Below are 12,035 nucleotides of genomic sequence, written 5' to 3' on the forward strand. Positions count from 1 at the left end.
CAGCTTTAGACTGGGCCGACATGGAAGAGAAGGGATTTTCACACCTACCTCCAGTCGAGCCTCTGTTGGCGTCTCACCTCCACCCCTCCCAAAAGTCCACCATGACTTCTGCGAGCCCCTCTCTGCCTTCAAGAGCTGATTGTTTCCAGTCTTCACTGACTGAGAAAAGCTATAAGGCGGTGGCTATGTCTGTTAGGGCCCTGAACGCATCATCCCTGCTGCTGGCTTACCAGGCGGAGTTGGAGGACGACATGGCAACCTCCCCTACACCAGCCCTGTGGGAAGAGCTGTGCGTGGTTACGGACCTCTGCCTGCGCCTTCACAGATGTGCTGTGCAGTCCTCGGGGAGGGCTATGGCCCTGATGGTCTCTCAGGAGAGGGCGAGATGGCTCAACCTGTCCAGCCTCTCTCACAAGGAGAAGACCCAGCTTCTCGATGTGCCCGTGGACCCGAAAGGCTTATTCGGCCCGGCGGTGGCCACGATGCAGAAACGCTGCGAGGAAAAGAAGAAGGAGGGAGAAGCACTGCAGCTGTGTCTGCCCAGGAAAGTGCTCCCCTCTCATCCTCCCGCAGCTCGGCAGACGTTTGCTCAAGCGGTGGCGAAGCCAGCTTACCGCATTCCCAAACGCCAGCCCCAGCCCCAGACAAGCAGCCGGAGCCAGGGCAAACCGCCCGAGACGAAGGGTGCTTGGGCTAAGAAACCATTCGCTCCCAATGTGGCACCGAGAGACCAGATGAGCGCTCCGGTCACTCAGGGGGCAATGAAGAAGCGGCGCGCCACCTGATGCGCTGCCGGACAGGCGGGACGGCGGGCTCAGCCAGACACCTGCACCGCCCCACCCGGTCAACGTTCTGTTCCAAGTAATGTTCAGAGAGGCATGTTCCAAGCCCCTCAAGAGGCGCGCACAGGCCGCGAGGGAGCCGTCAGTTTGCCGCCGTATGAAGAGGAGGAGGGTCGGACCCGTGGAGAGCTCTGCCGAGCTCCAACCGAGTCGCACAAGCACACACCAGTGCCCAAACACACACCAGTGTCCTCCCTTTCATGTAAGATGTTCAATAAATATGTTTTCTCACGCGCATCCAGGCCGAGGGCCGAGGGCGCTGATTCATTCAAAAAAGAAAACAATAAAAATAATAAAGGAACAGAACGGGGCTGCACAGACCCGTGCAGCTCCACAAGAGGGCGCCATAAGCTCACTTGTGGAGCAGCGAGCCAGCTTGGCTGCTCCGGTGGGCACCATAAGCGCTGTGACGGCGCGCCCCACCATGCCGGGCGGGCTCGGTGTGTCAGAGGGACTGCTGGGTCCGCTCGCGCACCGAGCTCAGCAGTGGCGTGCGTCCGGTGTGTCGGACTGGGTGTTAAAGACTGTAACCAAGGGCTACAGACTCCAGTTTGCACGTACTCCACCCCGTTTCAACGGGATTTTGCAGTCTTCTGCGCAAGGAGAAAAAGCCCGAGTCTTGCAGGAGGAAATTGCTTCTCTGCTAAAGAAAGGGGCTATTCAGAAAGTGCCGTTAGAACAGTTTCAGAACGGGTTCTATTCGAGGTATTTTCTGGTGCCGAAAAAGGGCGGAGGTCTGCGTCCGATATTGGATCTGCGCGCTCTGAACGAATACATGAGAAAGTACAAGTTCAGAATGTTGACACACACCACTCTGCTGCGCTTCGTGCGTCACGGAGATTGGTTTGCTTCAATAGATCTAAAAGACGCATATTTCCATATCCCCATTTATCCTCCTCACAGAAAGTATCTCAGATTTGCTTTCCGTGGCGTGGTCTACGAATACCGGGTGCTCCCATTCGGGCTGTCTCTGAGCCCGCGGGTGTTCGTGAAATGTACCGAGGCGGCTATTGCTCCCCTAAGGGAAAATGGGATGCGCCTCGCGACCTACATAGACGATTGGCTCCTGGCTGCACAGTCTCCCCCGCAGATTCAGGCACAGATCGGACTGCTCACGTCTCATCTGTCAGCCCTGGGTTTCACTATCAACCGGGAAAAGAGTGTTTTGACTCCGACTCAAAACATCACCTTTATAGGCTTGCAGCTGGATTCAGCCACACTAAAAGCACGTCTGTCTGTGGAAAGGGTGAAAGCCTTTCAGGCTTGTCTGGCACTTTTTCGCAGAGGAGCTTTGCTGAAGTTCAGAATGTGTCTCAGGCTGCTGGGATTGATGGCGTCAGCTTTGACTGTCATCTCTCTCGGCCGCTTATGCATGAGACCTTTTCAGCAGTGGGTCGCGTCATTAGGTCTGAGTCCCACGCGCCACTGCCACCGCCAGGTGTTGAGCTCCTCGAGGTGCGTCCTGGCGCTGCGACCTTGGAGACGCACAGCTTTTCTGACCACAGGCGTTTCCATGGGAACGATCATAACAAGGAAAGTTGTCACTACGGATGCCTCCCTCGTGGGGTGGGGTGCCACGCATGAGGGCAGGGCTGTGAATGGCACATGGAGCTCACAGCTGCAGTTGTGTCACATAAACTACCTGGAGCTCCAGGCTGTTTTTCTGGCTCTGAGACATTTTCTGCCCCTCCTGCAGGGACAGAATGTGTTGGTCAGGACGGACAACACTACGGTGGTGTCGTATATAAACAGACAAGGGGGTCTGCGCTCACGTCATCTGCACACATTGGCACGCAGACTGATTGTTTGGAGCAGCTCTCGCTTTTTATCTCTGAGAGCCACCCATGTTCCGGGAATTTTGAACAGGGGGGCGGATCTAATGTCCAGAGGCAACCCTCGCTACAAGGATTGGAAGCTCCACAGCGAAGTGGTGGCTCAACTTTGGGCGAGGTATGGTCGGGCAGAGATAGACCTATTCGCGTCAGAGGAAAACGCTCGGTGCCCGCTGTTTTATTCCCTGACCGGTCAGAGCTCGCCAATGGGGCTGGATGCTCTAGCACACGAGTGGCCGCGTGTCCTCCTGTACGCTTTTCCCCCATTAGAGCTGATCACTCCTACTCTCGCCAGAGTGCGGGAGTGGGGACTTTCTCTGATTCTGGTAGCCCCCCGCTGGGCGGGGAGGACCTGGTTGGCGGAGATATCTCAAATGCTCTGGGATCCTCCGTGGCCTCTGCCTCTCCGCAGGGACCTCCTGTCACAGGCACGCGGAGAAATCTTCCATCCCCACCCGGAGCGCATGGCTCTGTGGGCTTGGCCCGTGAAAGGTTAAATTTAACTGCTGCGGGGCTCCCGCCGAGCGTAATCCCAACCATTCAGGGCGCCAGGGCATCCTCTACACGCTGTGCTTATGAGGGCAAATGGCGTGCGTTTGATGAGTGGTGTGTAAAAGCGGGGGTGATCGCTTTTCAGAGCTCTGTATCCAATGTTTTGACATTTCTTCAAGAGCTGCTGGATAAGGGCTTGGCCTTCTCCACTGTGAAAGTGTATTTAGCCGCGATATCGGCTTGTCACGTTGGATTTGGGGACAAAACGGTGGGTCAGCATCCTCTCATATGTCAATTTATGAAAGGAGCGCGACGCCTTAGGCCAGTGTCTAGAAACTTGTCTGCCCCCTGGGATTTATCTTTGGTGCTTGACGCGCTATCTCACCCACATTTTGAGCCGTTAGGCCAGGTAGAGCTGAAGTTACTCTCCTTTAAGACGGCCCTTTTACTCGCACTCGCCTCGGCGAAGCGCGTGAGTGATATCCATGCTTTGTCGGTGAGTCCGTCATGCATGCAGTTTCAGATGGGGGATTCTAGAGTTTTGTTGAAACCTAATCCTGCTTTTGTGCCAAAGGTACTGAATTCGGCGCTGTCATACCGCCCTATTGAGCTGCCTGCCTTTTATCCTCCTCCGTTTAAAACACAGGAGCAGGAGCGGCTTAATACGCTGTGCCCGGTGCGCGCATTACGCACATATGTGGAGAAAACAGCTGGATTCAGGAAATCGGAACAGTTGTTTGTGTCGTGGGCAACACCACATCTGGGTAAACCTCTCACGAAACAGCGACTGTCGCACTGGATCGTGGGGGCAATTGCCATGGCTTATGACAGTATGGGCATTCAGGCCCCGGCAGGTCTGCGGGCTCACTCTACTCGTGGTATGGCCACGTCATGGGCACTCTTTCGAGGTGTCACTATTGAGGAGATTTGTGCGGCTGCCAGTTGGGCATCGCCTCATACTTTCTCCAGATTCTACAAGCTGGATGTGACTACGCACACTTTGTCTCATTCTGTTTTAAGTGTGGGTGGGCAGAACATGCTTGTTTAGATGTCCTCTATAGGTCTTCGAGGTATGCCTGTTTGGCAATACGGGAGTCTCTATATCCCATAGTGAGATACCGAAATGAATGTTGAAAGAGAACTTTAGGTTAAGAAATTAACCCCGGTTCTCTGAAACATGAGTGAGGTATCTCACCAGACCACCCTCCTTGCCTGGAGCGAGAAGAGGTGTGTTTGCAAAGACTGAGGATGGGACGTTACGTCAGACTTTTATAGGAGGAGGATGTACCTCCTCCGGGGAGCCGACGTCACGTCCGTCTGCCAGTCAAGACTGGCGTAATGTAATATTGCTTCTGGGGGACAGCGCGAGGAGCGTGTCCCATAGTGAGATACCTCACTCATGTTTCAGAGAACCGGGGTTAATTTCTTAACCTAAAGATTTTTTATGGGGGACAATGAGCTTCTGCCGCAAAAACATTTGACTTCGTCACGTCGGATCTTAATATCAGTCATTTTGCGCTTCATGCACGCACCCTCATCATGGAAAACACACGGAGAAATGCATATGATGCAGCTTTCAAGTTAAAGGCGATCGACCTGGCTGTCAAAGAAGCTAACAGAGCTGCTGCACGTTAAGATGACACTGACAGCGACAACAGAGACTGAGGAAGTGAGTAATGAAGTCATTCTGAGGCAGTGAATGGATGGACTTTTTCTTGTGAAATATATTACGGTCATCTTTTTCATCAGCCGTGTTACAGACACCGTCGGCTAGGCTTCGTATTGTAACGGTTCATGTTGTAAAGTCAGTAGTTGATAATGTGGTCATAATTCCGATTATGTGGAGAGTCAGTGAATGCACCAGCGAGAACGTGTTGAGTGGCTGTATGAGAGAACGCTGGGGGAGAGAGTTGGATTGTTACGGCAAGTTATGGTTTTGCTCTCTGCTGTAAACGGCGTGGTCACGGTCGACAGTGATCGGGTTATTAAAAGTTATTATTTGAACGCTCTCGTCGTCCTTTAACGTCCGTACGGACGCTACAGTATTTGCGGATGTTACCGGTAGCCTACGTCTGTGTAAATAGCTCTTGTTATAGCGTGGACACCTGCGGCTTATAATCAAGTGCGGCTTATATATGTACAAATACATTTATTTACTTATTTTTAGCCGGTGCGGCTGATATACAGGTAGTACGGAATTTACAGTATATATATATATACTTTTCAGATTTCTCTTTTCATTTTTCCTATTTTATTTTTTTTAACAATTGTTAGTGAAGCCAACCAAATCAAAGGCCATAAAAATATCTGCATAAACATCAAACAGAGTAAATAACAGAGAGGGCATTTGTCTGCACCCCTGGGCCCCTTGGTTTCATTTCTCTGAATGCTTTATTCATGTGTCCCTGCAGCCTGACAGACAAACCTGCTTATTGTGGCTCTGTGAGCTCAGTTTGTTCAAATACAAAACTAAATCCAAAAGAAAATATGAGCCACATCGTATGGAGTTGAACTGAACTTTTTAAAAATAAACAAATCAAAGGACCCAGGTGCAGAGAGGACAGGTCACGCACATCTGAACTGTGTGGGAACAGAGCCACAGTGACATCAGCACGTCTGCTCTCTGATGTCAGCAACCGGCCTGAGCGACCTCTTTGAGTGCTGTGGGCTTTTTCAGTTTGATCGACCTGCTGTCTGCGTGTGCACAGCACTTCTTTGTTCTTCATATCTCTTTCACCACCTCAACCTGTGTCCTCTCTCTCTCTCTCCCTTTACTTTTCAAACATGTTAATCCATCATCTGACTGTCTGTACTCCCATGATGACGCTTGTACTGGGTTTTCTGAGTTTAACTTGCCTTTTATTGGGCTGATGTTGGGACACAGTTGACAGCTGCCTTCACACTTGGGATGCAACCAGGCTCTCAACTCACGTAACAATCCAGGGTTCATAAAACCATTCATGTATCTTTACTATGAATATATGTAATACTTTTTTACTGTCGAAATTCTATAGTAATTAATAGAACAATGAATATGTTTTCACTTTAACAATTGAAACTTGTAATATCAGTTTTTTTAGAATAAAGATTGAATTGACAATAAACCCAAAATCAAATATATAAATGTCGAGCACAGTGCTGATGGCCTAGTGGTTAGTTGTCGGCCCATATATGGAGATTACAGTCCTCCGAACAGGCACCAAAGGCTGGATGATGAAGCATTCCATGTCAAACTCTCTGTTCCACTTCCCTGCTCTATCCCCTGTCGTATCAAAATAACGAAAAAAAGCCATAAAATGTTACACATATGAGGAAAGTGTCTTAAAATGAACAGAGTTGCAGCCTCTTGGAGCTGAAGGCACTGAAGCACAGAAGCATTTAAAAGACTACTTATTCTCAATATACGTTTTCATTCATTTTTTAAAGAACGTTGGGTCATTACAACCGGCTCTAACGTTTAATCATCAGCTCACACCACTGCACGTAGTATTCCCTTTGGCACTACACTTAGTTAGGTGAGCAGTGTATGTTATTCATATTGTTGGTGCCCCGTCTTATGTGCTGCATCAGGATGATTGTGCTAATGGTGTAGTTTATCAATCTCTGGAGCTATCAGCACAGTGTTTTTGTCCAGTCTGTTATCAGCTCACCTCACGTCTACACATACATGACCTATAGCTTCAAATCTCTCCATCCACCATGTGCCCCCTCTTCTTCAGCTCCTGACATCCTTACTGTTAATGCGTGTGTTAAAACATGCAGCAGCTGGAACTGTGACCATGACTCAAGCTTACTCAAAGGCTCGGTTGGCTTTTAGCCTGCATTGACTTACGCTGCAGACTGTGATCAATATCTACACAGTGGTCAATCGTCAATTAGCTCTGCCTCCAATCAAAGGAATGCTGAATATGAAAAGCAACAGACGCTGGGTGGGTCTGAATGGAGCTTAAGAACTGTGAGTCAAATGCTCCTAGTTTAAAAAGAACTGTATGCTGCCTTCACTTCTGCTTTCATAGTTTCAACGTTTTATAACATTTGTGAAGCACAATGCGGCAGAGTCACGAGTTGTCACCTTCCTAATGGCGTTCCAAAGAAACTGTTCAACCGAAGGCCACAGGAAATGTTTGAAAAAAAAAAAAAAACAGAACAATGGGACTAAAATAAGAAACCCTGGTTATAAAAAAAAAAAAAAAAAATCACTCCCCAGGGAAGCCTTTCACATTCACTTGTTGTTCAGAGGCTGACACAACACATTTTACTTTTTTAAGCAGTTGCTGACTTAGGCTGGAAAACAATTGAGGTCTTTGGTTGTGTTCATCATCGTTAACACATAGCTGGAGAGGATGCTGTCAAATGCTTCTATGAAAGTTAAAGCTTACATTTAATACTTCTTTTTAATAATCTAAATCTCAGAGCTCCCCAAAACATGTCTGTGAACTTTCTCGTTCTAAATCCACTGATGTTGTATTTAATGATGCCTATAAGCCTGCTCAGAACAGGCTGTTTATAAATAAATAAATGTGTCTGTCGCTTTAAATGCAAATGAGCTGTGGTCGACCACGCCCCTCTCCGGAAGGGCTTGGGGTTGTTTGGGCTTTCTCGCCTTAGAGGGCAGAACAAACACCCAGCTGTGAGAGTGTCAGGGTTACTGCTCTTTGTGATGTCACAACGTGAAAATCTCCACATGTTTTCTGAAAAGTGAAGCAGGCAAAAGACAGAGAGGATGGACTTTTCTCATAATTTGGGGATTTGAGGAGTGTTTTTTCACCGAAGATGAGATGAAGTTTAATTCTTTTTGGGAAACATGAAGAAAAACAACGTTTAGGTGAATGTTACCTGTTATGGTTGACTTGAAGCTCCCCAAGAAGCTGATTCTTAAACCACTGGTCAAAGTCCACATTGTCGAATAGCTCATAGGCAGCCAGTCCCACTGCATTATAGACTGCAGAGGAACAAAGAAACAATCAGTCAGAAAACATCAACATATATGAACAATAGTCACAGTCAACAGTAATGAAGGACACACAACCGCTCCAATCTCACATTAATGGATTACATGAGCAAAATCCTTCAACTCGTGTCTTCCATGACACAGTGAGCCACCGTTTGATGAGCCTGAATGTAACAAGTGACTGATGTAGCTGTAACAAATATCAGACAGTAATAAGGTCATCTTGTTGGGCTGACCTTTACTTCTGACCAACAAAGTTTTTGTGTGAAGAAGGCGTATTTTGACTTCATTTTGGCGAAAGTAGATGACAAAGCGCTCTAACTTTTCTGTTTTCACTTCAAGCGGGTACCTTTCGTTTCCTCCTGCATGTCTAGATTGCCAGGTTTTGTTACTTCAGTTTGGGATGGAGATCACCGGAGGTCCTGTTTTTCAGTCTTTTGTTTTTGCTTAGGTTTGCTTAATTGGCTAGGTAGTTTTCACGGGAGGTACTGAGAGCAGCGGCCCCTTGCATCTTTCTTGTTTTATTTTTGCCGAGGTATCAAGTCCTTTTTTTTCACATTGATGTGTTCTTTATCTTTTAAGTATTTTGGGTTGGATTCATTCAAGTAAAGCTCTGGATTTAAACCGTTGAATCCGTGTGGCGTCTCTATCCATTTGTGGTCTCCATGTTGTGAACCTTGGTGTAACTATTTTGGTTGAGGAGGCCGTAACACAGTCGACCTGTAAGTCACTGTGGTTTTTTAATTCAGTCTGTCTTTAAAATGTGCAATCAACTTATGGCCAAATAAACAAATATAAACCAATTTAAGTAACATAATGTGGCTGGAAGGCATATAAGGAATATAGTTACGACACTAAAAAGGTACATTTCACGCAGAAATTGCTAAAGCAATGACAAGAAAATGGAGAAGGGCAACAATAAAGCTTCAGGGTAAAAAGATAAAAAGAGATGAGAATGAAGTTGGCAGTAAGTAGAGCAGTTATATAAAAACAGATAAAGGGACAGGAGCCATACAAGTTATGAAGCAATGTCTCCTGTTGCTATTTATATTTCAAAGAAATGAATTTAGAGATTGGGGGGGGAACAAGGACTAAAATGGACTAATGTGATTTAAGAAACGGAAACTTTTTTCATTACTTTAATCCTCTAGTCCTATGAAATGTTGGCGCTAGGCCAGAGCATATTGTAAGTGTGTGTGTGTGTGTGTGTGTCTCAGAGAAAAGCCACAGCTGAAAAGTCAGGGCAGGGATATAAAAATACTATAGATGTCTCTCAGAGGAATGATCCGAAACTTAAGGGGCCAGCTAAATGCCTCTTCGACATATTTCTGCTCCTTTATCATGACAAAGAGACGGATGGATGGAGGGAGAAGCAGAAAAATATAGAAAGTCTGAGGGTGCTGAAGCAGTGGCCTTGTCTTTATTGCAAAGAAACCAAAGCCATGAGGAGCCATGATGAGTTACTTTTTATTGGTACATAAAACTGAGAGAAAATTGCAAACTGTCAGAAAGAGTAACAAGCTTCTTTTGTCTCCATCCCATTTTATTTATTTTTTTTTTTTTTGGGGGGGGGGGGGGGGGGGGGGAGGGGGGGGACTGCTCCAGTCTTCATAACTACATTCATTCTTACATTAGGTTTGTTGTTCAAAGACAGCGATATACAGTTTTACTGACATAGTTCAGCCTTTTTTTTTTTAAAGTCAAACGTGGTATTGCTTCATTGCCTTCTGATTCTTCTGGCTCCCCAAAATAAGATCTTGAAAAGTTTTCAATGTGTTTTTAAAGTTCACAAAAAGGCATTTCAGACGGCTAATGGGGGTACTTAAACGTTGCAACCCAGTTTAGATGTGCAATTTCTCAGAGGGGTGGTAAATGCTGCTATGAGTGCAGCATTATGATGACAAATGTGGGACTAAAATGGGGACAAGAAAATAAATATGTAAACGTCTCACGGATGCCTGCAGCAACAGAAAGGATACAAAATAAAATTTAAAAAAATCAGAAAAACCAGAATTTAGATGAAATTAAATGCAGAGAGAGGGATTTATTTCACAAAACATCCTAACCTGCCATTAAAATGTTTTTTTTGAAACAGATTTCTATGATTCACGAAGGTCACCTCTTCACGTCTGTAAAATCTGTATTTATCTGAAAGAGTCGCATCTCTGACTATTTGTCATCTCAAAATAAATTTAAGCAGCCGGACTCAGTCATGTCGCATGTTGGTACGCGTTCAGACAGATGTCGTTATCACACATCAGATGGACAAATAAACCTATTCTGATCCTTAGCTCTGTGACTCCAACTCACTTGAAATTGGGTTCAGGGTTTAACGCAGTGTAATTATTGTTTCAGTCTAGAACTATATTAGCTCTTTTATAACCGTCATATGTATTTAACTTAGCACCTGTTGCTTCAGCACCTGGCTCTAAAGCAGCTTTATCTCGGTGGCTGGGGCTCACAGTTCCACTTATCTTCCACTGCTGCTACCACAGCTTCATCATCCAGTCAAGTCTGCTCTTTATCGACACTGTCAACACACTGCTGAGATCTCCGCAGGTTTCCTGCTTTCACAGAGGCTCGCTTAGCAAGTTCTCCCAACTGTCTGTGATTTAGTTGCGTCAGCCATAAACCAACAGAATGGCAGCCTTGGCATGCCAAAGAGTAATAAATACTAAAAACAGGAAGAAGTAAAACGGAGAGCTACGACAGACAAAAGAGAGGAGAGGAAAAAGATGGACAAATATGTGACGGATTGAGTGAGATGAGTAAACACTCCTGTAGATTATATTTTCATGTTCATGTGATTACACAGATGTTACAAGAGTATGGTAATTGTCTGGCCAATGATAACTGCCAATAAAGCATATCCAGTTACAATTACATCTGCAAATTGAACATCTGGAGTTACAGCTACCAACTTGTCTTTGTTAAACTGTCAATCTTTTCCACGAGTGTTCACAAACAACTGCATTTGAGGGATCAGTATCTGCCCCCAAAATCCAGAATCGATCAGGCTCTAATACACTATTCAAATCCATACCTCAGTTTGAAGTCATCCCCCTTTTTATCTACTTACTGTTTTCTTTTTTTTTTTTGCTTCTAGTAGAGTTTAAAAAAAAAAAAGAAGCACAGAACTAACTTGAGAACCTTCAGCTGTGTTGGATTAAAAGATTACAAAGTTAAACCAGGAGTTCTGGCTGAGAGGTGATGGTGGTCCTTGAAGCGGAAACCTTTTTTTCTTTTTTTCCCTTTTTTGTGTGTGTGTGTGTGTGTGGGGGGGGGGGGCTTTGACTCACCTGCATCCTTCATCAGCAGCTGAACAGGCTCTTCCACGTTGGTTGGTCCTGCATAGACAAACAGAATATAGATACCGTAAATTCCGGACTATTGAGCGCACCTGGATATAAGCCGCACCGGCAAAAAATAAGTAAATAAATGTATTTGTACATATATAAGCCGCACTTGATTATAAGCCGCAGGTGTCCATATTGTAACAAAGCGATTTACACAGAAAGACGTGACACAAAAACGTTGTTTTAACTTTTAATTAAATATGTAGGCTACCGGCTACATCCGCAAATACGAAGCCTACTGGAAATCCTTTATCGAACAGTGTCCGTAACACGGCTGATGAAAAAGATTACCGTAATACATTTCACAAGAAAAAGTCCATCCATTCACTGCCTCAGAATGACTTCATTACTCACTTCCTCATTCTCTTTTTCATTGTCAGTTTCAACTTTACGTGCAGCAGCTCTGTTAGCTTCTTTGACAGCCAGCTCGATCGCCTTTAACTTGAAAGCTGCATCATATGCATTTCTCCGTGTGTTAAGATCTGATATTAAGATCCGATGTGACGAGGTCAAATGTTTTTGCGGCAGAAGCTCATCGTCCCCCAAGAAGAATCCATAAATA

At 45.9% G+C, this 12,035-nt stretch overlaps 1 protein-coding gene across 1 annotated transcript in view; it reads right to left on the minus strand.

Moving 5' to 3' along the window:
* The window catches only part of ipo11 (importin 11), a 125,473-nt gene that overhangs the window by 76,320 nt on the left and 37,118 nt on the right, over positions 1-12,035 (minus strand). Inside the window, exons 13-14 of the mRNA XM_079365452.1 lie at positions 11,417-11,464; positions 8,003-8,108 (exon numbers count right to left, since the gene is read on the minus strand). Coding sequence (XP_079221578.1) covers positions 8,003-8,108; positions 11,417-11,464 — 154 coding nt within the window. The remainder of the gene's footprint in view (positions 1-8,002; positions 8,109-11,416; positions 11,465-12,035) is intronic.

This window comes from Symphodus melops (genome assembly GCF_947650265.1).
Source record: "Symphodus melops genome assembly, chromosome: 1".
Classification (NCBI taxonomy): domain Eukaryota; kingdom Metazoa; phylum Chordata; class Actinopteri; order Labriformes; family Labridae; genus Symphodus; species Symphodus melops.